This window comes from Callionymus lyra, chromosome 19 (genome assembly GCF_982586985.1).
Source record: "Callionymus lyra chromosome 19, fCalLyr1.hap1.1, whole genome shotgun sequence".
NCBI classification, from domain to species: domain Eukaryota; kingdom Metazoa; phylum Chordata; class Actinopteri; order Syngnathiformes; family Callionymidae; genus Callionymus; species Callionymus lyra.
Window position 1 is genome coordinate 8,123,260 of NC_141836.1, and position 27,835 is coordinate 8,151,094.

At 38.1% G+C, this 27,835-nt stretch overlaps 4 protein-coding genes across 5 annotated transcripts; 2 read left to right on the forward strand and 2 right to left on the reverse strand.

Moving 5' to 3' along the window:
* Positions 1-982: 982 nt before the first annotated feature.
* Positions 983-5,661, reverse strand: LOC148059306 (trypsin-3). Its single transcript, XM_087781515.1, has 5 exons — positions 5,493-5,661; positions 3,136-3,298; positions 2,910-3,051; positions 2,587-2,850; positions 983-1,147 (listed from the first exon to the last, which is right to left on the reverse strand). Exons 1-5 carry the CDS (start codon positions 5,659-5,661, stop codon positions 983-985), a joined length of 903 nt encoding a protein of 300 aa, XP_087637641.1.
* An 882-nt stretch (positions 5,662-6,543) lies between these two features.
* On the forward strand, positions 6,544-9,294 carry LOC148059307 (trypsin). The gene is made up of 5 exons (XM_087781516.1): positions 6,544-6,625; positions 8,379-8,529; positions 8,615-8,756; positions 8,827-9,081; positions 9,145-9,294. The coding sequence occupies exons 1-5, from the start codon at positions 6,544-6,546 to the stop codon at positions 9,292-9,294; spliced, it is 780 nt and encodes a 259-aa protein (XP_087637642.1).
* A 1,783-nt stretch (positions 9,295-11,077) lies between these two features.
* pink1 (PTEN induced kinase 1) lies at positions 11,078-16,138 on the forward strand. The gene is made up of 8 exons (XM_087781244.1): positions 11,078-11,481; positions 11,951-12,226; positions 12,972-13,063; positions 13,142-13,324; positions 13,391-13,554; positions 13,614-13,741; positions 14,963-15,193; positions 15,258-16,138. Exons 1-8 carry the CDS (start codon positions 11,146-11,148, stop codon positions 15,525-15,527), a joined length of 1,680 nt encoding a protein of 559 aa, XP_087637370.1. The 5' UTR covers positions 11,078-11,145; the 3' UTR covers positions 15,528-16,138.
* A 594-nt stretch (positions 16,139-16,732) lies between these two features.
* Positions 16,733-27,305, reverse strand: klhl21 (kelch-like family member 21). Of its 2 annotated transcripts, none has more exons than XM_087781242.1 (5): positions 27,183-27,305; positions 21,685-22,734; positions 18,930-19,335; positions 17,587-17,659; positions 16,733-17,529 (listed from the first exon to the last, which is right to left on the reverse strand). In XM_087781242.1, exons 2-5 carry the CDS (start codon positions 22,709-22,711, stop codon positions 17,206-17,208), a joined length of 1,830 nt encoding a protein of 609 aa, XP_087637368.1. In that variant the 5' UTR covers positions 22,712-22,734; positions 27,183-27,305; the 3' UTR covers positions 16,733-17,205. The 2 variants fall into 2 exon arrangements, with proteins under 2 accessions (XP_087637368.1, XP_087637369.1); XM_087781243.1 differs by lacking the exon at positions 27,183-27,305 and adding an exon at positions 22,791-22,874.
* Positions 27,306-27,835: the final 530 nt, after the last annotated feature.

The following is a 27,835-nucleotide window of genomic DNA, read 5'->3' on the forward strand; positions in this document are numbered from 1 at the left end:
TTCTTATTTAATTTTTTATGTATTATTTTTTATTGTTTATGAAAAATTGCTGGCTATTGGTAAAAAACAATTTCCCGAAGGAGACCTCCTGAGGGATCAATAAAGTTTTACCTTACCTTACCTTACTTTAATTTAAAAAGTGTGCTGTCTAATATCGATACACTACCTTGGAAAATACAGCTTTATTTAGTTATATATATTTTCTCAAACCCCTATGAGGAGTTTAAAGAGAATTTGAACATTTGAAGTACACGGTTCTTTTCAAGGCCACAGGCTTCATTGACGCTTTAGCTTTGGAGGATGTAATAACTGCTGCCATCTAGTGGCCGGAAGTTTAATTGCAACAAAAAAAATGAACAAACACAGTGAATATTTGCATTTGAATTGTTAATTAAAAAAAAAAACTTATTTTATTTCAAACACTCATTTTCAGTACATATAAGTACTATCGAAATACCAAAAAAATTGTAATTTGAAAGCCAAAAAAACAAATTGTGAAAAATGATTGATATTCAATATATTCCAACTACTTAGTTGCTTCCATATTTTGTCTATCTGGTGCTGAAGGTCATAACAACAAGATGAATGTTTACTTTAAACAGTTATTTTTACTGTATCAACCATTTTTGTTCCTTTTAATAATCTCTCGTCGTCTCTAATCAAAGCTTCACGTCCAGAGAGGAGAAGAAACGACACTGGATCGAGTCACCATCACTTTATTAAAGTGTATAAAACAGGGAAACACTCTTTAGTTTGAAGCGTCACTCTGAGGTCTGAAAGTGTCCAAACCAACACCGATGAAGATGATTGTCGAGCGATGAACGTTCTAACCTGCGGGTTTTACTGACGGTTCCTCCTCATTACAGCGGGATTAACCTGATGTGGATCCAAGACCAGCTGATCTCGCAGTGTCTCAGGACTCGTGACTCGAATGTTTGGATCTTTCCAGAGGGATTTGGCACCGGAGCGACGGAAGTGACGCTCAGTCCTGCTTACACCTGTGCCGGAACACCGTGTCGTCGATCCACTGGCGGAAGTGAGACACGGCCGTGTAAATCCCGGGGAACTGACCCAGAGCGCAACCTTTGCCCCAGGAAACCAGGCCGTAGACCCGGCCCTCGCACACCAGCGGACCCCCAGAGTCGCCCTAACACAGCAGGAAGGTAGGAACACAGAAGCTTCTGTCAACATATGGTTGTTTCCTCAAATGAGAGAACTTTAGTTAAAACGTGTGGAAAAACAAGCGAATAATCTGAAAAACACATTAAAAATCATCTTAAATATAAATAATAAAATATATCTTTGCAAAGAAATGTGTTTTAACAGTTCTCCTGGTATGATCTCCTAAAAATAACAACTGTATTAGTAATTGTCATATAAATGAATATATATGTATTAATATACAGTTAGGAAATCCATTGTCAAAATGCTGAATGAAAAAAGTTCGATTTAAAAGTCCATTGAACAGTAGTAACGACTATATGATACAAAAAAAGATGCATTAAAAGTTAATATAATAACTTGTAAAATAATGAGACTTTATAATAAGCTTTGAAAACTAACTTTCAGTTAATATTTTCCCACTAAAGCCTCATATTTTACTCCTCAAACTGCCTTTTCATGTGTATTTATTTACTTTTTATATACATTTATGATACTTTATAAACGTTATGTTCAGCACTGACGTGGAATTAGATTAGAAACTGACTCAAGTTAGCATCAAAACATGTTCTAGATTCATGACTCGTTGTTTTGTAAATTCACAATGTTGAGTTAATACATTCCAAGACAATTTATCTTTACTAAACAGCAGCTTCAAAGTAGTATTAGAAGTGACAAAATGTGTTCATGTGAGAAATGTACGGTGGCCTGGGAGTCCAAAACAAATTTGCAAACAAACTTAAAAGTCAAGGAAATTGTGAAATTGTTAATTTGTTTGAGGAATGTTAGTTGTTTTTTTTGTTTTTTTTAAGAAATTGTATTTGTTTCATTGTTAGTAATGACAATGGGAAAATGTGTTCCTTGAAATTGTAAATTTGTTTCAGGAAAGTTGTTTTTAAGAAATTGTAAATGTTTCATTGTTAGTAAATTTGTTTCGGTAAATAGTAAATTGTTTTTTAAGGAATTATAATTATTATGTCTTTTTGAGTGTAAGTGTTTGTAAAGGTGTTTCGGTAAATAGTAAATTGGTTTTTAAGGAATTATAATTATTATGTCTTTTTGAGTGTAAGTGTTTGTAAAGGTGTTTCGGTAAATAGTTAATTGTTTTTTAAGGAATTATAATTATTATGTCTTTTTGAGTGTAAGTGTTTGTAAAGGTGTTTCGGTAAATAGTTAATTGTTTTTTAAGGAATTATAATTATTATGTCTTTTTGAGTGTAAGTGTTTGTAAAGGTGTTTCGGTAAATAGTAAATTGGTTTTTAAGGAATTATAAATGTCTTTTTGAGTGTAAGTGTTTGTAAAGGTGTTTCGGGAAACTGTAAATGTTTTTTGCACTTCAGGGCCAAATAATTCAGTCAGAAACGTGTGGAATCAAACTTGAACCCTCAGTGAACATCTTCACCTCCTGGGTGCCGCAGACTCACCTGACAGGCGTCCTTGCCTCCGATACTGAAGCCGGCACAGATCATGGTGTCGGTGATGCTGCCGTCGAAGGAGTCCGTGCTGTTGCACTTCTCCGGGGCCACGATGGGGATCATGACCGTACGGACCGTGGACGGGATCTGACCCTCGGGGCTGGTGTACCCCCAGCCGGACACCCGGCACATGCGACCCTCCCTCAGAAGAGCTCCCTGTCGCGGCAGCAGAGCGATGGACACGAAGCTGTTCAGGTAAACCGGCCCTTGGACCTGCAGAGAGCGAGAGCGCCACGATAGTTTCTCCACTCGTTCTCAAGCGTCGGCTTCACCTTGATCAGCATGATGTCGTTGTTGTTGGTGAGGCTGTTGTACTCCGGGTGTGGGACCAGCAGCACCGGCAGGACTCCCTGCTCCGTTCCCTCGTAGATGGTGAGGGAATATTCTCCGAGCACGATCAGCATGTTTTCTAGTCTGAGAGGTTCACAGACGTCTCCATTAAACTTCCACAAATCAGCGTTAAAACACATCTAAGAAGTTATTTTCCTCTCATCTCACCCGATGTTACAGTGCGCGGCCGTGAGCACCCAGTGGCTGTTGATGAGCGAGCAGCCGCAGATGTGCTGACGCATCTGACGCATCTGTATCGACCCCAGGTACTTCATGGTGTTGGGAACTGGAGCGTATCCGCCCACGATCCGGTTCTGCCCGGGGTCTTCACCTGGAAGGAGGAGGAGGAAGGTTTTACACGGAGGTTCCGTCCAGATGAATGACCTTTGACCTTAGATGGATCTGGGTAGTTCCAGCTCTGCCATTTGAGTGTGATAGTGTAGTAACAAGTATATATTTGTAGTATTGTCCAGTACTTGACTCTGGTGTTGTAGTATTTACAGACCACATGACTCTTGAAGTCGTAACTGCATTCATTTGTTTTCAAACCAAAATATGTCCAAACATCAGCTTTAAACACTGCTGGAGTCACTGTATCCTCTCATCCTCAGTCATCGCCAGGATTTCATTGTTCCTTTAGTGGAGAGGACATAATGACTGCTGCCATCTAAAGGCCGGAATTTTATTTGCAACACAAAAATGAAAAAGGCCATAGATATTTGCATTTAAAAATCGCTAAAGTGCTGTTGAATATTGATAGTATTTTTACTACTACTTTGAAAAATACGATGAATAAATTACAGTGAATACGTGTTTTTTTTATTGCATTCATCTAATTGATTATCTGCCTCTCTGTTGAATAATAGCAATATATAAAACACTTTATATTGACCTCATGTACAAGTTTTATTTTCTTTAAACACTCAAAGCAGCAGAGTGTAAATGAATACAATTAAATACATAACTTAAGAGACTTTTCTGATTTTATTTACCATGTTATGTATAATTGATTATACTTTGTTAAATGAAAAAATAGCTTTGTTTGCCATTTTTTTGGCGACAGATATTTATTATATAAATTAATTATTTGTTTTAAATTAATTTATTTTTCTTATCTCTTGACACCATTATTTTATCTGTTAATATTGTGACCTGGGACAGAACTAAATCTATTATTCTTGACAGTAACATTTACAAGTAAAACACACTTAAAACAAATAAACTGCAATTAAAGTAATTAATGGAAAGAATTATTTCCTTCCATTATTCAAACCAACCAAACTGCAATATAATAAACATTTTCCAACGATTGAAGACATTCAAACTTGTTTCTTAACTTCTAACTATATTTTTTAAACTCACTCCTAAGCCTGGTTTTCCTATTTAAAGGCATCATGATCTACTGTTTTTGGGGTTGATACATGATTTGTCTCTAGACTGGAGAGAAACTCTTTTCGTATGAATCGTCAGGTACATTTTAAATCTCATGGACGGATCCTTACACTTATATTAAGCACTATTTTTTGAAACTTTTGTCCAAGCTTTGGCATGTCGTGATCTGTTGATCCAACCTTTTACGAGCCGGTGATTAAAGCAACAAAGGATCGGGTCACCAGGAGTGAAGAGGGGGAACAAACACCCTCCTGTTACCATCCGAGACTCACCTGAGCTAAAATTAGCAGCAGAGGTCGGTGTCATGAGAGGAAGAGAAACCGGAGAGTGACACCTGCTAGTCAGGGCAACAATCACCGGAGTTATTAAGGTCTATCGGGAAAGATGATGTAAAACGACCAGGACATGGAGAGACCAGGAAGCTGCTCACTTTTATTGAGCAGTATTTGACGCTTCAAAGCATTTTAACTCCAGAACTAGAGCGTCCATGTGACTCTTCTTCAGGTTCCTCCTCCCTGTATTGTGTGAGACACGTCTCTCTGGCTCTCGTATTATCTTTGTGACATAATTGTGTCTCTCAATAGGGGGCGTTGTCTGTCATTCTTCGCTGTAATTTCCATTATGGCTTTTGTAGCGGCTTCACATTTGTTAATTTCTGCTGAACTTTTTCACTTTTTCCACATCAAAACCATCTTAATCGCCGTTTCTATCTATTTGTTACTAATCTAGAGAGACTCACTAAAATGTATTTCACATTTAAGGCAATTGTTTTTCAACATTTTAGCGTTAATAAAGATAATACAGAGTCAATGAAGTAGTAACTCTAATATAAATGTTGAGATTCCTCTTCTCTCCTCTTTGACTTTTCAGAACTTCCAGAAACTTTGTTAAACACACAAACTATTACAAATGTGTACGAAAAGCTTTTCAACATTCATCCGTCAATCATTTCTCCCATCGACGGAACTCATCAAAACTATCCAATCAAGCCGAGGAAACGCATTTACTTACAGTTGACTGTCAAGATGAGCAGTAAACAAAGCAGCAGGTAGATCAGCTCCATCGTGGATCGATGAGAAGAAGCCGCTGAGCCTTTGGAGACCTCAGCTGTGTGTCTAGTGTGTCCACATCACTCGCCACTCTCGGGTTTCTCACAGTTTCTATTTCCGTTTCCATGGTAACCACGATGCTGGAGACAGATGTAGAACTGAAAGTTGTTGTTTTTTCCAGCTCGTCTTGCCGGCGCAGGAGGTGGAACTGTTTGTCGTCACAGAAGTATAACGTCCTTCGTGTCGACGACATGTTGGAACGATTCTAACTTTTAAAAAGTAACGACAAAGAGCTGTTTTTGGTTCAATAAATGATTTGAGACAGACGAGTATTTTATATTGTAGTCAAAAGGTTACAAATCAAAAAATGTGATATTGAGAACATGTATTTTTGAATATTTGGAGTAAGAAAATCAAACTATGTGGAAATCACAGTGAGTGTGACGCTCAAAATGTAACAGCTATATTATGGGATGTATCAACAGGTTTTGTCTAAAAATAACATTTCCTGCTTGGATTAATCAACTCCATAATTGAAAGAATACATTTTAATCTTGTGCTTATTATTGAGCAAAGCTTTATATAAAACCTCCTGATAACATTTTCTTAAAATGCTCTGTAACATATTTTTCCTCTTGTATAAAATGTAGTTTTCTTAATGGAGCCCGAAACCATTTAGTCTTGAAAAGGTGTTCGTAAAATGCCGATACCCTTTAATATCACTATTTTTGTCGCGATACTCAACAGCACTGTATCGTTTTTTTTCTCATCGTGTTTGGTTTAATGTTTTTTTTGTCAATAAAGTGTGTATACATTAAAATAATTCTCGTTTATTTACATTTAACATGCAAATTTTCATGCCGCTTTGTTCATTTTTGTGTCTGACTTAACTTGCGCCCGCTAAAGGATCAATGAAATCCCGCAAGATCCGTGACGACGACTGAGGACGAGAGGATACACTCATCTTCCAGAGACTTGGAGCGTAAGATAAACAACTTGTCATTCCACCTACTTACATTTTCTTTAGGGTTCTTGTGACGTCCTGATTCCCACCGGAGACTCTCTTGTCCCTCGAACTGCCTGAACCTGACACTGGCCTTGTTGTCGTCCGTCTCAAGTTGGCGTCGACAAAAGGATGAACGACTGTGACATAATTGACTCTGATTCGGGTCAAAGCGAGGGTGGAGGACCCAGCGACTCCGAAGACTACCCCCAAGGTGAAGACGATCTTCTAGGACCGGGTCACGACACAGTGTCTTCTCTGGGGGGGTCATTAAAATGGAGAACATGCTCCGGCAGGTCACAGATGAAATTGAGGCTTTTTCTACCTTTTCCCATCTTGACCTTTTAAATTGTCATCAGTCTCCATGGCAACCACGATGTTCTGTAAATGATTCATACGATTGGGATTTAAACTTAACAACAGTCAGACTCAACATCGGATTCAACTCATAAAACTTTATTAATAAACTCCAGATGCATTTTTCACATCAAAGAAAGTAACACAATAGACGTTTTAACACCTCCTTCGACTCCGACTTGTCATTCCCTCGTAGATGGTGAAGGAATATCGACCTTCATAAGTATTTTTCTAATTGAAAACTTTCACTCAAGTCGTGGACGGAGTGAGTGTCCAGGCGTGGCTGTCTGCCTGCTGTCATGAGGGACTGATGCTTTTGTTGTCTTTTCTCAATCAACCTCGTCCCAAACGACACCTCGGCTTTGTGGCGTTCTAGGTCAGGATCTTTGTTGTGCGAGCAAGATGGACAATCTGGTACAAAAGATTAGGACCAGGATAGGGTTTCGCTATAAAAGACGGCAGGTCTGCAGAGGTGCGACCAGTCGTGGATGTCCAGAAGGTTGCTGTGGTCCCACTTGGAGGTGAGGTTTTATTTGCTTGTGTTATTGTTAGATATCGTCTTTTAGGATCATCTCATGATCGTTTTTTGTGTTTTATTTATTTAAATGACACAACATTTATTTACTTTACATGTACATGACGTGATAAATGATTATTGGTCAACAACAAATGATAAATAAAAAGGTTGTTTGAAGGAGAAAATATCATAAATACAGTTGATTTGTAACTAAGTAGCTTCCTCAGAATATTCTTAATATTGTTTAAACAATAAATAATAATAAAATATTAAACCACAGAGCAGCAGTTGTTTGTATGCAACGTTTAAATTATATTTATTATTGTTGTTATTGACATTTCCTTTAATGCTTCAAAACAAACTTGTGAAGGATCAATAAAAATTGATTTTCATTTATTCATTTTTTTCAAACATTCCTGATGATAAAAAAAAAACATCAGACGTCGAACCCTTTTGGTAACAGCGCCACCCAGTGACCGTTAGTACAAATTACAAAAACATAAACCTCAACCTAAGGTTTTTAAACATTTTCAATCAAAGGCAGAAAAGGTTTATGTTTTAAACACAATACAGGATTTTCTTTTTAATGGTTATGCAAGTAGAAATAGAAATAAGAAAATAAATACGAATGAAATAAATAAATTACAATGTAAAACAGAAAGCAGATTAGTTTAAGTTTAAGTTGCATATAAAATTAAATCATCTTAAAATAATTTTAAGACAATTCTTGGCGTTTGTTCATTTTTTTAAATTTAATTATAAAAGGCAGCTGATGACTAAAAACTTAAAACGACTATGAAGTGTTTGTTACTTATTCAATTTGAGTCAATCTTAGAAGGTTCGTGGGAAATTTAATAAACGAGATAAAGTATGTTTCAAACTGATTGTTTCACCTAAAAGTATATTGTTTTCTCAACAGCTAAGAGATAAAAATGGGAAACCACGTGAGATCATCGCTGCTTGTATTCACCGTGGTTTGGATTACAAGTGAGTTTGCATCTGTCATTTCATTTCAGACAATAAATAAAATAAAATTTATGAATATTGTTTCTCCAGCAGCATTGAAAATCTAAATATGACTTATTGTTCGCAGGATCGTTTTGCTTAAGGATCATCGGAGGCCAGGAAGTGGTGCCAAACTCTGTCGAGCATCAGGTCTCGGTGCAGTTTCGAGGTCGACACTATTGTGGAGGAACTCTGGTGCATCCTGAGTGGGTGGTTTCTGCCGCCCACTGCTGGATACCGTGAGTACTGCAGCGATAACTGAGGATGATCGACAGCTTGAGGTCAGAAGGAGGCCAGTAATGTATATTAATGTATTGCCTTCAGGTCCAAGTTGATGAATGTGGTCTTGGGTGAGCACAATCTGCAAATAACGGAAGGTTTTGAACAAGTCATTAACGTGTCCAAGATCTTTGTTCACTACAAATATCAATACAGGACATTCAACAACGACATCATGCTCATAAAGGTATTATTGAAAGTGTTTTATTTAAGTTAAATTGTTTTTTTTTTTTAAATAAAGATCAATTGTGTTGCAGTTAGATCGACCCGTGACGCTCAACCAAAAAATCCAGCCGGCGCCGCTGCCGGACAAAAACACACCCAGCCTATGGAACGACCGGTGCACCGTGAGTGGCTGGGGCGTCACACGGGTGCTCAGCTTCTACCTCTCCAGCGTCCTGCACGCCGTGGACGTGTGGGTGCAGCCGTACTGCAAGTATTACTACTGGGGCAGGATCACCCCCAACATGATGTGTGCCGGGTCACCGCTGGGCGGGAAAGATTCTTGCCAGGTGAAGAAAATACACCTGATTTAGAGGAAGTTTTTGTTGAAAATTAAATGTCGTCGTCTACAGGGCGACTCCGGCGGGCCCCTCATGTGTAACGGGTTCCTGGAGGGCATCGTGTCCTGGGGCATCAGCTGCGCCAGCCGCTACTACCCCGGCGTCTACACCAAAGTGAGAAACTACCACGCCTGGATCCAGTGGATCATAAACAACAACTAAAAACCTCCATCAAGCTCCGGGGAAAACTCTTAAGTCCCGTGTTAATATGGCTCAAGACTTTAGTGACGCAGCGTAGAAATGAAACACATTAATGATGTTTAAAGTCTATGATCTCAAGTTGGTTCACGAGAAACAATGTTGTAATAAAAATGTGTCATTTTGAAGAGAGAGAAGAAACGGAGAAAGTCTGGACAATTGTATTGATCATGTTCACACACAACTTTAAGTTGATGAAAGTTATTTAAAGTCAAAAACCTTATTTACACCGCGGACAGATTTAATGACTGCATTACTTTCATGAACCGGACCTACAGATTAAACGAAAATAAAAAGCAACCTTCCAAAAATTACGTCCTACCATAATGCTGAGTCAGCAAGAGCAGCAGACTGGTTTCTCTATAACAAAATATTGGGTTTGTGTTTCAATCTTTTTCACTGAACTTCTAGTAAACTTGATCCAAAATAGTATCTTACATGTCAAAATTAGTAGTAAAACACTCTCAGTTGTGAGTTATATGTAGCATCTTGATGATATGATTCTAATCTAACTTGCTACATCTTAAGCTAACTAGCGGTGAGTTTGAATTAGTCGAGGTAATGACTCTACTTGGATTTGAAAGAGAAATATTATTTGAGCTATGGTTTATTTTAGAGATATTCCTGTTTCTAAACAAACAAAGCTAGTGTGTGAAGTCAACTTGGTTAGGTTACCTGGGATATTTTTCATTACCAAACAATCAAGCTAACTTAATGTTAGCTACAATACTGCTAATTAAAAATGTCGCTATGCTACTCTGACACGATGCTTTTACTCCTTATGTGGAGCTATTGTAATGTAAACATGTATAAAACATTGAATATAAATTAACAATTAACCTTAATATGCTCATATTATGTTTTTCTTGTATTTTATATAAATAAATCATAATCTGGGCCAATGAATATTAACAAAAAATACAAAATCAGAGGCTAAAGGTCCCAACACAAGAACTCTATAGTAATATTTAGAAACTAGTAACGAAACTAATCAAAGAAACACAAAAATAATAAAATAAATGTTTGTTTCAAAATATTGTTTGACCTCACGAGGGCCACATCCATACAGCCAAAGGGTTGCACTCTTTGTTATAAATGTCTTATAAAGTAAAATCTTTATCTCAATATAAAATATGACTAAATATAGCTAACATGTTCACCATGGTCAGGAATAGGCTTCTTCATCGACTTTAATGTTGAATTCTAAATGCAACAAAATATTGTACTATATATACAGTGTATATATATATATATATACTTATTTTTGTTTATTAAATATTGAACCAGGGATGCACTTAAAGCAGATCCTAACAAAGGAAAACTGGATGAAACATAATGGAAATGAATAAAAGAGAAACTAAAAAAAAAAGCTCAACAACAACTGAACAAAAACATTACAATCATCAATTTGATACTTTAAGGAAAAACTCAATTCAGCAAATCAAAATGTTAACGTTTGAACGTTTTTTTTTAATTTATTTATTTAGATTTGAGAATGTGATGTGTGTCTCTTAGTGTTGGTAATAAATCAACGTCTTTGAATTTAAAAATTAAAGTAAACGTCATAAAATCAACGGTTTAATAGAGGAAAAATGTGATGATGACGTCACAAAGACTAACATATATATTATTATGAGAATTAATAAATACATTAACCTACGTTTTAAGAAAATGTTTATTATACCATAATAAAGAGTTATTGCTGCGCATGCTCAGTTCACTCGTCAGTTTGTTGTTGACAAGTGGAACTTCCGGTTCTAATGGTTGACGCAGTAACTCAAACTTCCTGCTGAAGTTTCCTTTTTCGGGTGAATTATGTCGTTCAGACGCGTTCTCGGCCGCGGCCTGGAGCTGGGCCGGTCGGTGTTCCAGCTCGGGCTCGTTAAACCGATAACCCGTATCACCTCGAGGCTCCGTGTAGGCCCCGTGCATCCTGGGGCTTTCCTGCCCGCGCGCTACCGGAATTACCGCACGTCCCTGCGGGGGGTGGCGGCTCAGCTCCAGGCCGCCGCTTTCAGGCGAAGGTTCGGGGGTGTCGGTGGAGGTCCACGGAACAGGGTCGCGTTCTTGGCTTTCGGTCTCGGCTTCGGACTCATCGAGCAGCAGATGGAGGAGGACCGGAGCAGCAGCAAGACGTGCGAGGAGATCCAGGTCATAACAAATAACAGCCATGTTTTGGTTTCGCTTTATCAATAAGTCACCTTTTTGTTTGTTTGTTTTCAAGTTTAAAATACTTTAGCAGATATAAGTTACACTCTGGTCTGATGAGTTTCAAGTAATATATCTCGAGAAACGATCAAGTATGAGAATTAGATAAATATTTATTATATAATGTACTATTACTAGTATTCTGGGTGTTAAAGTGACTTGATGACGATAAGTACAAGATAAATAAACGAAGTGACTTGTACAATAAACTTAAAAAAATGAATTAAAGTAATTGATAAATGAATATAACTGAATTGTTTATGATTTTGACAGGTAGAATTTGTTTTCTGAATACATGACCTGGTGTCAAAATACATGAAATGAATGCATTAATTCACTTGCTTTATTATTTTAATTCATCGCTGTTATTTAAGTTATAAATCAGGTTCTTCTTCCAAACAAATGTCTGCAGGCGGTCTTCAGGCAGAAGAAGTTCCAGACCCCAGTCAAGCCGCTGCGCTGTGGATACAAGCTGGAAGATTATGTCGTCGGGAAACAAATCGGGAAAGGTTCGAACGCAGCCGTGTACGAGGCTGCAGGGTTCGGTCCTCCGATGGACGAGAAGAAGACGCTCCTGTCAGTGCAGCTCAGAGAAGTAGAAGAAGAAGAAGAAGAGACGACTGCGACTCCATCGTGCTGCTCTCTGAGGAACTTCCCTCTGGCTCTGAAGATGATGTGGAACTTTGGGGTGAGTTTTGCTTGTTTTAGGTATTGGCAAGTTTACGATATATATCGTGATGGTGTAGTAACAAGTATATATTTGTAGTATTGTCCAGTACTTGACTTTGGTGTTGTAGTATTTACAGACCACATGACTCTTGACAAAGTCGTAACTGCTTTCATTTGTTTTCAAACCAAAATATGTCCAAAAATAAAAGTGGCTGGAGTCACTGTATCCTCTCGTCCTCAGCCATCCCCTGTATTCATTGTTCCTTTAGCTGCAGAGGATGTAATGATTGCTGCCATCTAGCGGCCAGAAGTTTAATTGCAACACAAAAGTGAACAAACACTCTGACTATTTGCTGGTTAATTCTAAATAAAAAGCATACTTTTATTTTATACACATATTTTTTGTCAATACAGTGCTGTTGAACACCAATACAGTATCTGGAATCAATCTATTTTCTTAAACCCAAAATTAAAATATGTATCCTCTTGTCCTCAGTCAACGCCTTGATTTCCAGGGATTTCGTTGTTCCTTCATGTAATGACTCCATCTAGCAAAAGGAAGTCTAATTGCAACACAAATAATTGCGTGTTATTTTTAAATAATGTTATAAATAATTAATAGAACTGTGTAAAATAAACGGTTAATTAAAAGCCAAAAAATGTAACAACTTTAAAATGTATCCATTGTTGTTAAATATCACAATATTTTTTCACAAAACCATATGGATATTTTCACCCTAGTAGTGACCGATCATGTTAAACAGGCAGGATCCTCCAACGAGTCCATCCAGTCCATGTCTCAGGAGCTGGTTCCTGCGGTTCCCTCGGCTCTCAAAGGGGAGGTCCTGGCAGACGGGTCGGTGTCGATCACAGCTCTGACCGTGTTTAACCTTCTGAGCCTTCACTGAGTCTTTCTCTCACTTTACGACCGCAGCCATTTTGGAGTCGTTCAAAAACGTTTGTCGGCTCATCCCAACGTGATCCGGGTGTACCGGGCCTTCACGGCCGAAGTCCCTCTGCTGCCCGGCGCTCAAGAGGAGTACCCGGACATGCTGCCGGCCCGGCTCAACCCAGAGGGTCTCGGACACAACCGGACCCTCTTTCTGGTCATGAAGAAGTAAGTTGGATCTGTAGCTGCACTGAAGTTTTTATTCAGTTTTATTGAATAGTTGTTCTTCTGCAGCTACTCCTGCACGCTGAGGGAGTACCTGGAGAGGTCCAAACCCAGCCGTAGACAGGCTACTCTGATGACGCTGCAGCTTCTGGAGGGCGTGGACCACCTGTGCAAGCAGGGCGTCGCCCACAGGGACATGAAGTCGGACAATGTTCTGCTGGAGCTGGACTCAGGTTGGGACGGATGAATGTGTTTTTGAATGAAGACGTTACATCAGATGTTCCTCCTGCAGACGGATGTCCTCGTCTGGTGATCTCGGACTTCGGCTGCAGCTTGACCCAGAGGGACTCCAGTCTGCTGCTGCCCTTCACCAGCACCTGGGTGGACCGAGGAGGGAACCCTTCCTTGATGGCTCCTGAGGTACAGAGGAGACCAGGAGTCCATACCTGTTTAAAACTTAAACTTGAAATCTTGAAAGAATTCACAAAAAAATAATAATATTATGATGAATTCCATCAGTTTAGTCTCAACATATTAAACTTTTGTTGCCACAGGATAATACACATAAATACTAGTATATTTAATGAAACATATAGTGCATACTATTATCGATAATAATGATAAAACGATAATAAAATATTGATTATTGGCAAGAACGCAGGTGATACGATAAATATCACGATACAAGAGCCATTACACAATATATAGTAATACTGTAGTAACAAGTATATATTTGTAGTATTTTCGAGTACTTGACTCTGGTGTTGTAGTATTTACAGACCACATGACTCTTAACTGCTTTAATTTGTTTTGAAACCAAAATATATCCAAACATCAGCTATAAAAGCTGCTGGAGTCATTGTATCCTCTCGTCCTCAGTCATCACCAGGATTCCATTGATTCTTTAGCTTTGGAGTAAAATTGAAATGCAGAATATCTAATGGTAACGGTTAATAAAATAACAAAAAATGTAATTATTTAATACGCTTTATTGAAATATAAACCATTAAATAACTTTGCTAAAAATAAATTAAACCCAAAAATTGGGTTTCTTGATAAGTCGTAACTGCTTTCATTTGTTTTGAAACCGATATATGTCCAAACTTTAGCTTGTATCCTCCCGTCCTCAGTCATCACCGGGATTCCATTGTTCCTTTAACTGCAGAGGACTTAATGACTGCTGCCATCTAGCGGCCAGAGGTTTAATTGCAACACAAAAATGAACAAGCACTTTAAATATTTGTATCTTATGCTGTTAATAAAAATATTATTAATTATATATATTTTTGTATTTTTACACACTTAATTGAAACATAAATAATAAGAGAACTATGATGAAAACAAAATATAAATAATTTAAAGCAAACAAAAAACAAACTTTATCGATACAGTGCTATTAAATATCAATACTGTATCTGGAATCAATATTTTCTAACACCTTTAATTACTATATTTCAATATATACTTTTTAAAAACAGCCATTTTTGGAGGGAAAACTGTCTTAAGTTAGGAGTTCCTTCAGCAGGATACTTTTATAAAGGAGTTGTTTGCAGGATTGACGATGGATGTGAAACGAGTCTTGTGTTCTTTTGACTGTGAAGATGTTCCTGAAGCTCAAACTTCTCTCCTTGATTCGCGAAGGTTTCGTCGGCGGCTCCAGGCTCAGGCGTCGTCATCGACTACGGCAAAGCGGACGCTTGGGCCGTCGGAGCCATTTCCTACGAGATCTTCGGCCAGACCAACCCGTTCTACCGGCCCGTGGCCCTGGAGAGCAGGAGGTACCAGGAGAGGCAGCTTCCTCCGCTGCCCTCCCACGTCCCCGCCGACGTGCAGTCGGTGGTCCGGGTTCTGCTCCGGAGGGACCCGAGCCAGGTGAGTCCTCGATGACGCCAGAGTTTTTTTTTTTTTTTTACTCACGACGCCTTCGCCTCCGCAGCGAGCGAGCGCCCGAGTGGCCGCCGACATGCTCCACCTCAGCCTGTGGGGGCGCCACCTGCTGGCCGGTCGGGACGGCGTGGACGCGAAGAAGCTGGTGGACTGGCTGCTGTGCCGGTCGGCCGTGGTTCTGCTCAAGGGCTGCCGCGGACCCAGAGGCGCTCGGGTCGAGGCGGAGCTGCAGCGCTGCTTCCTGGCCAACCTGGAGCTGCAGGGTCTCCGTGAGGCGGTCCGTCGTCTGTCCTGCGAGACCAGGCTGGTGCCGGTTTAGACCAGGCATCTGGATTTGGGGTTTTAAAAAAAGGTTAATTTGACGCCATTTAATAATTTAAACAATGATCACTGGTCATAATGAAGAATAATTTACGGGAAACTTTGTTTCAATCAATTCTTTTCAAATTAAATCCACAGAAATGCGGCAAATGTGCAATAAATCTATATATTTTCATGTGTTTGGACAAGAGTGTAACTTTTATTTTTATAGTGTCTTATCAGACGATGCACTTTTGTAGTCGAGTAGGTTTTCTAGTCAAAACAAGATACAAGACGAGCTGCTGTTGTCATTGTGTGTACTTTGATGGGTGTGTGTGTGTGTGGGGGGGGTGTGTGTTTGAAAGTCTTGTTCAAGGCTGAGTGACAGGTTTTATTTTCTGCATGGCTCTGGTTTGCACAACTTTATTAAAATGTCAAGTTCAAATGTGATTTTTGGTTCTTTGTGTGTTTTTATGGCTCGAACTTGTTCAGTTGATCCACAGCTCAACCAATCAGGCGTCTGCGTTAATTCTATATTTTATATATTGAAATGTTAGTTCGTTTTTATTGAATAATTCAATAAAAAAAATCTGATATTTTCAAAATAAATAAAATGCGTTTTTTCTGATAGTGTGATGTTCTAATTATTCAAAACATTTTTATAAAATAAATGGGTTTTGTTATATATTTGTATTAATTTAAATCCTTTACAAACTTGTTGATCAGACATATTTATATCGAATTTAAAATACTATAAATTCTAAATATATTATATTTAGAACATTTTTTTTAATCCATTATATTAAAATGTAAAACAAAAACGAACTTTTCATTTTATTCAAGTATTGTAAAAATTCTGTGTGACTTTTAAGTAGAAAATATTTTTAATGAATAATTAAATTAAATTGTATACATTTTTAATGAACTATTGTGATCAATAATGTTTATATTAAGAGGTTAAATTGGTTTTCATTAAACAATCTAAGTTGATGGTTTAGACTTAAGTACTCAAATGTATCTGAATTCATTCTTACGCAATAATGTTTGATTATTTTTTAACATTTATTAACGTTTGTTTCAATCCTTTTATCTTGGCTCGATACATAATGCCTGCGACCCCTGTGTGACCCCAAGAACCACTTGAAATCTGATCAAATTCACAATATTACATAATCGTAATAAATCGTTAAAGGGTGATTTTAGCCTTTTATTTTGCAAGTGATTTCAGCACAAATGTGGTGATTTGAACAAAAAAGTCAAATATGCGATGGTTTTCAAAAATATATTTTTGCACAAAGGAGTCAAATGGATAAAAAAGTAGAATTTAAAAACTCGAAAGAAATGAAGCAGAACAATATATCAATATTGTAAAACAAAAGTGTAATAAATCTTGAATCCAAAATGAAAAAAAAGCTTAAAAGGAGATTTTGAGCTTTAATGATTGGACTGCGTATGATAAGCAGCGCTAACTATTGATATAAAAAAATACATTTCCATGCTGTAAACTACTAGCTCAAGTAGAAACGTCCTGTAAACATATTTACACTCCATGTCTCGACTTCGACGGATAATAAATACAGATTCACTCAAACATAGAAAAGCACTTCATGCAGCTGGAGGTTTAAAAAAAAAAATAGTTCCTTTAAATCCAATTTTCTACTTCGGTAAACAAAGAGTCTTCATCCTTCGCTCGTCCGTCATTGCGCCGCGTTGACGTCCTGGTTCTGGTTCAGGAGGTTGTTGAGGTTCTGGAGCGCCTGGTGCCGTCGGCTCAGGTGCGCGGTGACGGGGGGCGGAGCCTCCGGGGGCTCGAAGGCGCTGGACACCTGCGGCATGAACTGGCGGAAGATGCTGACGCTGCCGTGCCAGAAGGTGGGCTGAGGCAGGCGCCCGGCGGCGCTCCAGCAACGGGCGCTCGGGTCGTACGCCTCCACCACGTCCGACAGCTCGAAGGTGTTGTCGTAGCCGCCGGAGACGAAGAGTTTGCCGCCCAGCGCCGCCACGCTGCCGCCCACGTGGACCTGGACACCAACGGGTTAATGATCCGAGCCGAGACTCGTGGGTCTCAACGCACAAACCTGAGTCATGGGGTTGATCTTGTCCCACTCGTTCTTCTGAGGGTTGTACACGTCCACCTCGGCCGAGTCGTCCCTGCACACGTGACAGGTGTCAATCATAGCGATAGGTCAGAATAACAATCAACAAGAAGAGTCTTTTTTTATTGAATAATTGAATTAAATTCCATAATGGAAGGTTGGGTTGGTTTTTATTGAATAATTAAAGTAAAAAAATCAAATATTCCCTCAATGAATACATTCTTTTTACAAATATAGTTTGATATTCAAATGATTCAACAAATATATATTTTTCTTTAATTCAATATAAAGATATTGCTAAAATTAGATTATATAATATTACATCAGCCTTTTTATAGTGAATTTAAAATGCTATAAATTATATATATATAAAAAACAAAATATTTTGAAAATTCTCTATTTAAAAAAATAAAAAATGTTTTAAAGGGAATTTAAAGTTCAAATTATTTCTCTTTATAATTTAATTGAATTGTTTCTAAATCGATTTTAATTCTTAATGAATAATTGATTTAGACATTTTCTGTATCTCAAGGTCGAATTTTCTTTTATTGAATAATTAAATTAAAATATTTGTATATTTAAAGGTTGAATTTGAATGAAGGTTGAATGCTTTCTTTTTTTTTTAAATTTGTCAAAATTAATCAAATACATTTCTAAGAGTTCGATTTTCTTATTCAAATGACTTAATATATATATAAAATTATATAAATATTAATCTAAAATTAACATTTTGACTTGTATAGTTCTAAATTTAATATACAACTGTTGGTAAGATATTATCCAACATATTTATACCAAAATAAAAAAAAGATATGAATTAAAAACGATTATATGCTTTGTGACCCTAGTCTCGAAAAGCGCTATATAAATAAATATTACTTACTTACTTACTTACTTATATTTAAAACATTTCTGTTTTAATAATTGGAAACTAGAATATCAAACTCTTTGTTAAAAACATAAAATCTTCAACTGTTTAACCCTTGTGTGGCCCTGGGTCAAGGTAAACCAGTGGATTAAAAACAAATGTGTTTGAGGTATCCCTTGCGTTGCATCAGGGTCACCTTAACCCAGAGCAAAGGTTAAAACAAAAAAATCAATTTCCTTATTTAAAACTACAATACAACCTTTCAAAATACAAATGATTATAAACTATTATTAAAGTATCATTACTATTATTTAAACAAAAAAAAACGTTTATTGTAATATATTAAATAGTATCAAAAAAAGGGAATGAATAATAAAAACATAATTTCAATAGAAAATACGTTTTATCACATAAAAGTTACATTAATCCAACATAACCCTGGTTCTAAGATCGTCACCTCACGAAGTAGATGAGTCCGTTGAGGGTGACGGTCTTGGGGGTGAAGGACCAGGGCGGCAGCTGCCCACAGTTGACCATGGACCAGCGGTTGCTCTCCGGGTCGTAGCTCTGCACGGCCATGGCGTCCTCGCCGGCCAGGCAGCCGATGGCGAACAGGCGCCCCCCGCAGGTGGCGGTGGAGCAGTTGGCCATGGAGTGCGCCATCGGGGCGAGAGCCTCCCAGCAGTCCAGGGCGTGGTCGTAGCGCTCGGTGCTGTCCGACGCCACCACGTACAGCTGGCCCTTGAGCACGCACGAGCTGTGGTACTCGCGGGCCTTCAGCATCGGCGCCGCCTCCGTCCACTCGTTCACGCTGGACTTGTAGCGCCAGACGCCGTCGTAGAGGCGAGAGCCGTCAGAGCCGCCTAGAGGAGGGGGACGGCATTGCATGATGACAAACTAGCAGAACATAGTATTCTTTACAAACACAAATACAGAACGTAAAACTCCCTTAAACTCATGAAATGCATTACGTCTTTATTTATTAATTATTTTATTTGTTGTATTTATAAAGTCTTACTTTAAAGTGTTCTTTGATAGTGATTTAAACACAACATTTGTGGTGTTGACAGTACGGAATGGAATGAATTAAGAATAAATAAACAAATAAAAATATAAAAAAACTAGTTTTAAAGAGTAACTAAAGTGGGCAAAACAAAAACATTTGTTTAATACATTTAATTTAATTACACTTTTGGAATCTCATGGAAATGTGTCTTAAATTATGAATTAAATAAATATAAATAAAAATATAAAAAACTAGTTTTAAAGAGTAACTTAAGTGGGCAAAACAAAAACATTTGTTTAATACATTTAATTTAATAATTACATTTTTTGAATCTAATGGAAATCTGTCCTAAATTATGAATTAAATAAATATAAATAAACAAATAAATGTATAAAAAACTAGTTTTAAAGAGTAACTTAAGTGGGCATAAGAAAAACATTTGTTTAATTAAATTACTATAATACACTTATAAACTCTAAAGCTTTGGAATCTAATGAAAATGCGTCTTAAATAATTATGAATTAAATACATATGAATAAACGAATGTAAAATTAGTTTTAAAGAGTAACTAAAATTAGCATAGGAAAAACATTTGTTTAATTAAATAAAATCGAATGAATTTAATTTAATTACTGGAGTACACTTTAACTTAATTTCTAAAGCTTTGGGATCTAATGGAAATGTGTCTTAAATTATGAATTAAATAAATATAAATAAACAAATAAAAAATATAAAAAAAATAGTTTTAAAGAGTAACTAAAGTGGGCATAACAAAAACATTTGTTTAATACATTTAATTTAATTACATTTTTGGAATCTCATGGAAATGTGTCTTAAATTATGAATTAAATAAGCATAAAAATATTTAAAAAAAGCTAGTTTTAAAGAGTAACTTAAGTGGGCATAAGAAAAAAGTTTTTTAAATTAAATTACTAGAGTACACTTATAAACTCTAAAGCTTTGGAATCTCATGGAAATGTGTCTTAAATTATGAATTAAATAAATATAAATAAACAAATAAAAATATCAAAAAATAGTTTTAAAGAGTAACTTAGGTGGGCATAACAAAAACATCTGTTCAATTAAGTTACTAGAGTACACTTAATGTCTAAAGCTTTGGAAACTCATGGAAATGTGTCTTAAATTATGAATTAAATAAATATAAATAAACAAATTAGGAGTTAAAGAGTAACTAAAATTAGCATAGGAAAAACATTTGTTCAATTAAATAAAATCGAATGAATTTAATTTAATTACTGGAGTACACTTTAATTTAATTTCTAAAGCTTTGGGATCTCATGGAAATGTGTCTTAAATTATGAATTAAATAAATATAAATAAACAAATAAAAATATAAAAAACTAGTTTTAAAGAGTTACTAAAGTGAGTATAACAAAAACATTTGTTTAATACATTTAATTTAATTACATTTTTGGAATCTCATGGAAATGTGTCTTAAATTATGAATTAAATAAATATAAATAAATACAAATATAAAAAACTAGTTTTAAAGAGTAACTTAAGTGGGCATAAGAAAAACATTTGTTTAATTAAATTACTATAATACACTTATAAACTCTAAAGCTTTGGAATCTCATGGAAATGTGTCTTAAATAATTATGAATTAAATAAATATGAATAAACGAATGAAAATATAAAAAATACTTAATTACTGGAGTACACTTTAATTAACTTAATTTCTAAAGCTATGGAATCTCATTGAAATGTGTCTTAAATCATGTTCATTTTGGTTTATATTGTTTAAAAATATATTTTCCCTTTGATTAGTTCTGTTATGCAACTTTATTTTTATATTTTAACACTAAAATACAGACTCTGAAAGTTCTTGCTGATCTGTATCTTCTATTTTGTTTTTGGACTTTATTTAACATGTAAAAACACAAAATAAAATACAGTCTTTATTATTGTACATTATTCAGGTCAAGGTTTAACGTCACACTGTTGATTAATTTATTAAATAATTAAGAATATTAGTTTATCAGGAGCTAAAGTCGTTGTTCATGTCGAGCCAGTGAGTCACGACTGTGTAAACTTACAGCAAAGTTATTAAAAACTAAATCTGCCCGACGACACTGCGTCATCTCCAGCTGCTGATGATCGAACTGCTAAACACGACACACGAGTCGTAAGAGTCGTGACTCACTCTTCGGACTTCACTTCCTCACCAGGGTTTCCCCGGACGTACCTGTGACGTACATGTCGCTCCCCAGCGCCGTGATGCTGTAGCCGCCGCCCAGGTGATCCGGGAACTCGGCCAGGTAGCGCCACTGTCCGGTCTGGGGGTTGTAGCAGTCCACGGTCACCAGCTCGTCGCAGTCCTGGTCGCAGCCGCCCACCACCACCAGGATCTCGGCCAGACCCGTGGACGGTCTGGGCCGCATCCGGTGGCAGGGTCTCTCGTGCCGGTCGTACTCGCAGGACTGGAAGCTGCGCGCCTCGTTCACCATGCGGAGGCAGGTGGGCGACAGGTAGACGAGCGGGTCGCTCTCCACGTGGGCCAGGAGGTAGAACCGGCGCACGAAGGGAAGGCGGACCTGCTGGAGGAGCTCGGGCCAGTAGTGGAGCCGACGCTTCAGGTCCGCCTTCACCCAGCGCACCGTGATCTGATACACCGTCTCCTCTTTGTCCACGCACAGCTCGGTGTCCGAGACGAACTCCAGGAGACGCTTCCATGGCAACCGCTCGAAGTCCTTCCCTTGAGCCAGCTCCATGATGTTCTTCAGGACGAAGCGGCGGGCGCTCGTCGCCAGGTCGCGACAGGCGTAGGCCTCCGCAAAGTCCTGGATCTCCAAACAGTTGGACACGTCCAGTCGCTGCTCCAGGAAGGCGCAGCAGGCCTCCTTGACCGACGGGAACTGGAACAGATCCGCCGTCTTCAACAGGAGGTCCACGTTCTCCTGCGTCACCGTCACCCGGCCCGTGTAGCAGAAGTCCACCAGCAGGCCCAGGAGCTCCGCCGAGACCTCGTGGAGGACCACCCGGTCCATGGCGCTCTCCCTCAGGGTGCCGGCGAACATGGCGCGGAAGTAGGTGCTGGCGGCCGCCAGGACGGTGCGGTGGCAGTGGAACTCGCGGCCCTCGGCGCACAGGGTCACGTCGAAGAACTTGCGCTCGGCCCGGAGCTCGTGGATCCCTCGCAGCAGGTTGAAGGCGTGCGCCGTGTCGAAGAAGGGAAGGGTGGACGGTTGGGTCTGCAGGACTGGTTTCTCCATGACTCCGGCAGGAACCTTCGCATCTGAAGACAGAAGCACCGTCAGTGACGCTCACGGCCGCCTCGATCTGACCTCATACCTGTGGAGCCCTTCAGGACACACCGACACAACAACTCTTACTGTCGCACACGCGTTTAGACGAGCGCTCGCTTGGACTCCAGCGCTATAAATACACCCGCAGTGTCCACTTCCAGAGAGGGGGGGTGTCTTTACTGCTCACCTCTCATGTGGTGGGACTTAGTTGTGGGGATTACTACCCCCCCCCTCGAACCCCCCACACTGTTGGTATGTCTCTGTGCTCCGTCACTGTGAGTAAGTGGTCTTTGAGGAGAGCCAGACGAGCCATGAGTTCCTCCTCACAAGTGTCATGAAGCTACGAGCTAGCAACACGTCACGTAAACAAACAAACACACGTGATGTCACTTCCTGTGAGCCCGAGGAGGGAACCTTTTAAAGGCAAGTGAAGTTTAACTAACTTCCTCCTAGAGCCTGGTTTGAGCCGAGAAAATATCACAATATATTTTCTTATATAGTTCAGTATCAATCGTTCTCAGATCTTCTATCATTGTTTTTTTTGTAAGGAAAGCTATACAAAAGTGGAATTATTTTAATTTTACTGACATTTAACAAACATAACCCTCCACTCTAACAACATAACAAGTTTAATCAACTAAATATGAAAAATAAAATACAAGAAAACTGCGCTCAACAAGTTGAGACAATATAACAGTCCATACACATTTTCTGGAGATACTCAAGAACTTGAACTAACTCTAAAACTGTGGCCCTCAATCTTTTGGTGGACTATAAAATCATTTCTTATATAATATATAATATAATATAATATATATATATAATAATTCAATGTTCAGTTTTAATTTCTAATTACCATTAAATGTTCACAATGGGTTTTTTAATTTTATTTTTGTGTTGCAATTAAACCTTCAGTCATAGCGTTTAACACGGTTAAAGTAACAATTAAATCCCGCGAGATGCTGCAATGACTGAGGACGAGAGGATACAGTTACTCCAGCAGCTTTTAAAGCTGATGTTTGGACATATTTGGGTTTCAAAACAAATGAACGCACCTACGACTTCGTCAAGAACCCCAATTTCTGGGGAGGCTTGCAAATCATAATTTATTTTTGTCATAGTTATTTAATGGTTTTTATTTCAATAAACATATTAAATACAGTAGTTCTATTTTTTTGTTATTTTATTTACCATTACCATGAGATATTTACCGCTTTTTTTTTTCATTTTTGCCCTAAATTTTTATTTATTCCACAGCTAAAGTAACAACGCAATCCCATGGGGATCTCTGCAATGACTGAGGACGAGAGGATACAGTGACTCCAGCAGCTTTTAAAGTTGATGTTTGAACATATTTTGGTTTGAAAACAAATGAAAGCAGTTACGACTTCATCAAGAGTCATGTGGTCTGTAAATACTACAACACCAGAGTCAAGTACTGGACAATACTACACATATATCCTTGTTACTTACATCGTGATATGTATTGACAATACACAAACCTAAGTACTAGCTAGCAACAGGTCAAAGTCAGTAAACAAACAAATGAAAGTGATGTCACTTCCTGGTAAGCAGAAGAGGTAAATACTGACTGTACCTCCTAAAGACCCTAAGAGACTCTAAGGTCGACCTGAAGTTACTGATTTATTCAGAAACCCTTTCACTAGTGTTCGACAAAAGTTTCTTTCCCGAGGACAGACCAGGAGACTCTCAGGAAACACTCTTTTCTTCTCAGGGTTAATGAAAAGAGCGAACTCCCTGATCACATTTGCGGATGATTATCCGGCTCTTTAAATACGCAGAGGTCTGCTTACACGGATTAGTCTAAAGGTTGCAATAAAGCCTCCCTCGGCTCACATTCCGTCCCGCGGTCCAACAATGCAGTTCGGATCCGACACGTGGAAGACGGTCCAGCTGACCCAGCAGAACTCACCATAGTTTTTTTTAACATGATGCTAATGCTAACCTCGTTTGCTAGCATCAGTCTCCAAAACATCAAAGTACAAGCATGAACAAACGCGCTCTAGTTGCAAAAGCGTGATCTGGTTTGTTTACAACGGGCTCCGGGAATAACCGAGGGAAGACGATACTCACAGAGGAGGTGAGAGGAAGACAAACACTGCCTGGTATGAGCACAGAGAGTCCACAACTGATGTTGTTCTGATGACAGGAATACTGGGTAACATTAGTCAGAGGTACAGAGCTAATAATAATCTGATGACGGGAATAAGTCTTGAATATAGTCTCTATGTTCGTCAGGAAGACGCAAGAGTCTGATTTTAATATTGTATTTTCGTCTTTGAGGCTCAATTTATCTTTTATTGTCCTTCAGAGAACAACCGTTTCACTCATGTTGTTGACATTCACGATCTCTGTCTAATGTCTAAACACTCGCAATGTCAACTTTTACAATGTTTACGACACGTGTAGTGTGTCGTTGTGTAACCAGATACACTAGCCTCATGTAACCACTAGAGGGTTCTGTCTCCATTCAGAAACCTCCTAATCCCATTACAGCAAAGCTCTTCCAGTAGACATCAGAATAAAACGTATTCTTGTAGACACACTTCAAAAACGTAACTGATAAGTCAATGAACTTAATTTACCGTATCTTTTGGACTTAAAGGGGCACTTAAAATCCTTAATTATTTTTCAAGAATTAAGCTCCTATAAGCCTTACGTATTAATTCTGTTTTTACTCAATTTTAATGTGGTACACAGCTGTATTAGGTTCCAGGGTATACCTCCGTACGTCTCTGTAGTATTACTTCACGATTCACAATGGTATTGCTCTGCAAGGCTCCATAGTATTATTATGATTGCCCCAAAGGTTACTGTGTGAGTCTCCATAGTATTACTCCATAAGTTTCCGTAGTATTACTCCAAGAGTCTCCATTGTATTACTCCGCAAGTTTCTGTAGTATTACTCTGCGAGTCTCCATACTATTACTCCGCGAGTCTCCTTAGAATTACTTCACCAGTCTCCATAGTATTACTCCGCAAGTTTTCATTGCATTACTCCTTGAATCTCTATAGTATTACTCCGTGATCCTTCTTAGTATTACTCAGTGGATCTTAGTAGAATTATTATGGAGGTTCCAAAGTATTACTCTGCAAGTTTCCATAGCAATAATCCGCGAGTCTCCTTAGAATAATTACCGCGGCTCCAAAATATCACTCTGAGAGTCTCCATAGTAGTATTCCGCAAGTTTCCGTAGTATTACCCAGCAATGCTTCCTAGTACGAGGCACCATAGTATTACTCTGCAAGGCTCCATGAGGTGTCGCATAGTAATACTACGAACACAGACTTTATGTTGTTTGTAATTTACCAACATTTTAAACTCTGTATAAGTACAATCTACCAGTAAATATGTTGTACTTGTCGTATCATAGTTTTGAGTGAACCATGTGAACTACACAACTGTAAACAAGAGACTCTTGTGTCGCATCTGTCACTGAAGGCATCAGAACCTCAGCTGTCGTGGCCTTGACCAAGATGTTCCACTCGTTCTTTTTTCCATCTACGACGTTCCTCGTCTGTTTGCTTTCGTTGAGCGAGACCCAAGCGAGACCCAAGCGAGTCGCTCATTAACACAGTGACCTGGAATGTTTGCAGGAATGTCGGCGTCGGACGCAGCAGCCTCTGCACCAGGACAGCTGCTCCCAAACCCAGGACTGCAAGAACCTCCAAGTCTGGCCATAAAAAGACAAGCCGGGGAATCTGGGAGGACGTCACCCTCGTGGACCAGAGGAATTATTGAGGACCAGAGGAATGATTTCCATCCATTCGCAGGGAAAACGTGGACAAATGGCGATTTATTCTAAAGAAATATGAAGCTGTGGCTCGTAAACAAAGATGGCTGAAAGTAAACAATACACACTGAAGATGGAGATAATAAAGAATACTTTGATTTTTAACTTAAAAGATTTTTAACTTTTTTAATTACGTTTTAAAGTGATTTTTAACTTGTTTACTTAAACAACTAACAATGATGAACCTGAATATGTTATTAACTTATTTAACTGTGTATGGTCTCGGTAAAGTAAAAAATACTTTAATTTAAAATGTAAAGTATGTTTCTAAATAAAGAAAATACGTCTGTAAAAGTGTGAAATAGTTTGTATCATATTTGGATGAGTTCTGTTGTCATCATGTGAAATCCAAGAGTATTTTTTAAAAGAAAATAAAAACGTTAGGAATGGAAAAGTATCAGTTACACGGTATTACACCGTTATTAACATTAATATCTATAATTCAACCAAGACAACAGCGACACTGCCTTGTGTTTAAAGTCAAATAATGAAAAATAACTAGAAATATAGATATTTATCCTGTTTTTTTCCCCACATTTTGATCTTTTCCGTTGAGTTGACGCAGGGTCGCTGGACGCGAACACAGCTTTAGAAACAAGTCATTGAACTTTAGTTCCACCTACCAGAGTTTAAAATGTTGACGGTCGTGGAGGAAAAGAAGGATCAGGAGGATGAAATCTGGCGTGAAAGTTGAGGATTCTCTCCTTCCTCCGGCCTCTCCTGCGCCATGACACCAGCGAGCCGTGAGGCGTTCAGGGAGCCGCGTCAGCGTCGGACACGTCACACGCAGTCCAGCGATAACGCTATGTTATTATAATATAATATAATATAATATTAGAATTGTTGACGTTATATAAATACTTGTAAATTATTTAAATACTTATTTAGCTGTATTTAATTCTAAACGCAATTGATTTCAAAGTTCGCTAAACTGAGCATAAATAGATCAGTAAACGTGTATATATTTAAAAGTATAATAAATAACAGTTAAGTAAATATGTATTTAATATTCAACACTTTTCGACTCCTCACCTATTATAGGAACGAAGTTGGAGGGAGTTTTTTTGCTTTATCTTGCTTTTTCCGTAAATAAAACAATAATAAATAATAGTAGAAAATAAATTGGTTTTAATTGTTTATTTATGTTAAATATCTTTTTCGGTTTCCTGAAATGATATATGTTCTTTATAATGCTCAGGTTATAATGTAAACATGTAATTTCTGGGCCATATTTGAAGTATATTACTCTTGTATATTTTTATTCATACTCATTTTT